General features: G+C 33.6%; 1 protein-coding gene across 2 annotated transcripts; it reads right to left on the bottom strand.

Moving 5' to 3' along the window:
* Positions 1-546: 546 nt before the first annotated feature.
* On the bottom strand, positions 547-2,136 carry LOC110810857 (Putative membrane lipoprotein). 2 transcript variants are annotated; one of them, XM_022037156.2, is made up of 3 exons: positions 1,707-2,136; positions 1,470-1,577; positions 547-874 (listed from the first exon to the last, which is right to left on the bottom strand). In XM_022037156.2, exons 1-2 carry the CDS (start codon positions 1,772-1,774, stop codon positions 1,481-1,483), a joined length of 165 nt encoding a protein of 54 aa, XP_021892848.1. In that variant the 5' UTR covers positions 1,775-2,136; the 3' UTR covers positions 547-874; positions 1,470-1,480. The 2 variants fall into 2 exon arrangements, with proteins under 2 accessions (XP_021892848.1, XP_021892847.1); XM_022037155.2 differs by having other exon boundaries at positions 547-818; positions 1,707-2,123.
* Between the last annotated feature and the right edge of the window lie 453 nt (positions 2,137-2,589).

Below are 2,589 nucleotides of genomic sequence, written 5' to 3'. Positions count from 1 at the left end.
AAAAGCTCACAGCCACATTAAGGGAGAGCAAGACACAACCCAAGATGAAGCTCACGACCTCATTAACTTTTTTTTATAAAGCTAAATCAAACAAAAACTACAACTACCTTTCCTTTCAATAACTTTTTCAATTTTTAGTTATCCAAATAAGTGAAATATGTTTCTTTTTTATTTCCTTTATAAACCACTATATTTCTTTCATTTCCGTACCTTTAGTATCTATTCACTTACTAATTATTTCCTAAACATAGAGCTTAAGGTCACCATTGTATAGATAAGGAGGTAATATGGAGCTCCTAACTGTAAGTTATTCTGCAAATAGGTGGCACCCATTGTTTGCACTGAAAATAAGATGTCCCCCGAGTCTTAAAAAAAAAAATCCTACGAGAGAAGAAAGTCTTTCGTCTTTCTTGTCAATAGAAAAGATCTTCCACGAAGTGCAAACCCCGACCTGGAACCATCTTATCTACGATACAAGGTGAAATAAACCATGCACCCCCAGCCCCCCACCAAAAGAAGAGAAGAAAAGAAAAGGAGACTTCAAAATTCCTGAATGTAATTCCCTCTCTTTAAGATTACACCATTTTTTCACAATTCAAGTATACGTATTTCATCTATACATTTAGGTGAGTGCAATGACCATTTATCCTGTGCAAAAAGATGGGCAGCTTTGAATCTATGTTCAGAAGTACTAATTCACCATCAACATAAAACAGGGGAAGCAGAAATATTCACCAATCGTCAATCACCGAATTAACAGCGAACATGGAATTTGACCAAATCGTTGTTGTTGCCACTGTCATTGTCGCAAAACCAAGCTGGCAACCAAGTGGGATGTAAACAAAAAACTGATTTCACCCAATAACTTAGAGACCTAATAGATGAAACACCCAAAAGACAAGATTTGAAAGTATATTTTGAGTTCAAATTTTAATTTTACCAAATAGGAAAAAGAATCAAATGTAAATGAAATAAAAATTGAACAAAAATATCATATTCAAGTTATGTAATTTTCTTACTCTTTCCTTGGCAATTGATAATACAAATTCATTCTTGTGAACTTAAGATATAAGTCCATTAAATATGTAAATTATAACCAAGTTCCACGTACTGAATGATGAACATCCAGGAATAGAATAAAACATGTACCAAATTTTGAAGAAAACTACATACTTCTCAACAGTCAGTTAACAACGAAAAGTTCCAAATTAAAACCATATTACCTACAAGTCAATCTTGGTCTCAAATGCCAAATTTCACCATAAAGTAAGATTAATAAGCTAATTTACCATTAGTTATCATGTAAAAAGGGAGCTTGCGAACAACACGACTAGCCTGTTCTGCGCTATTCTCGCGCCAAAACCCCAAAAAACCATTACATTATATGTTCAACTACAAGTTAATTAATAAAAGAATTCCCTGCTTCAACTCCTAAGCCATGATAAGAAGTTGCATAAACAGTAAAATACCTGATTAATAATCAGGATGAGCCGGTGCTGGAATTGCTGCTGCGAAGATCTTCGATCAAGCCTCCGAGCTCTTTCCGAGCAGACTCTCTGCCAAACATGAATCCGTACCTGGGAAAGAGATCAACAAGACGAAAGACTCAAAAAAAGAAGTTCACCGTTTAGATATGAAAACAGAAAAAATATACAGAAAAGAAAAAGTGTGATTAACGAGAAAGTTACAAAGGCGAAGAGAATGACCAGAAGGAAATAGCGGAGAAGACACCTGCAGTGGCAATTGTTTGAATCAAACTGAACGATTTCTCCATTTCACTTTTCAGATTTTATTTATTTGGGTTTGTTGATCAGTAAGAAAGACGGGAAGGTTTTGGGAGGCGCGAGTTGAATGGTAACTCGAACGACGAGCGGGCGATGAATTAGCCTTGAGCGGCAACGTTTGGATTCCGGTCCGTTTTATTTGGGGTTGGATTCATACAGCTCCAAATTGCCCTCTTTGTCCCTTTTGAAAATCTTTGCTAAACGAAGCAGTTAGATCAAGAACCGGGTTTGGTAAAATCTAAATTCACAGTTGTAAATATGTAAAATGCAAGTTTACTTTGTTCACTTTTCTTGTTCAACTTAGGATGGGCTGATGACTCAGTGGGTAGGAGTGAAATGCCACTCCAACCCAAAAATTAGTTGATTCTTTTTGAAAATGCGTTAAGGTACAACAGGTGATTTGAACATTTAGAAGTAAAACATCAGACACTAATGGAATAAATTTAGTATAATTTGAAATAATATTCCACCATAATTAAAATTCAATAACAAATAAAAAAAATACAAAATTTATATATTTCATGTTAGCTCAAAATATAATATCTTTTACCCACTCCATATTGAAGTAAAAAGTATTCTACCACCCTGATTGAGTCAAGAAAGATCATCCTGAATATATATACCCTCATACTCTTGAAATATTGAAAATAAAATTATATTAATGAAAATAATTATAACCACAAATACTTAAAAACATAATATATTCATAACATGAATATTAGTTGTCTCTTCCTCAAATATATTTAGTGTTGAAAATTGATATATTGAAGATAAATTACACTAACCAAAACAACTATGATATAAT

The sequence above is a fragment of the Carica papaya genome, chromosome 4 (assembly GCF_054855325.1).
Source record: "Carica papaya isolate Zhongbai chromosome 4, ASM5485532v1, whole genome shotgun sequence".
NCBI lineage: Eukaryota > Viridiplantae > Streptophyta > Magnoliopsida > Brassicales > Caricaceae > Carica > Carica papaya.
Note: the sequence above shows the minus strand (reverse complement) of the source record. Positions and strands in the feature narration are given on the sequence as shown.

Coding starts and splice junctions, on each gene's coding strand:
- LOC110810857 (XM_022037156.2), bottom strand. CDS start 1,774: ATGGAGAAATCGTTCAGTTTGATTCAAACAATTGCCACTGCAGGTGTC. Junction 1,578..1,706: donor TTCTCCGCTATTTCCTTCTG/GTCATTCTCTTC, acceptor TCTCTTTCCCAG/GTACGGATTCATGTTTGGCA.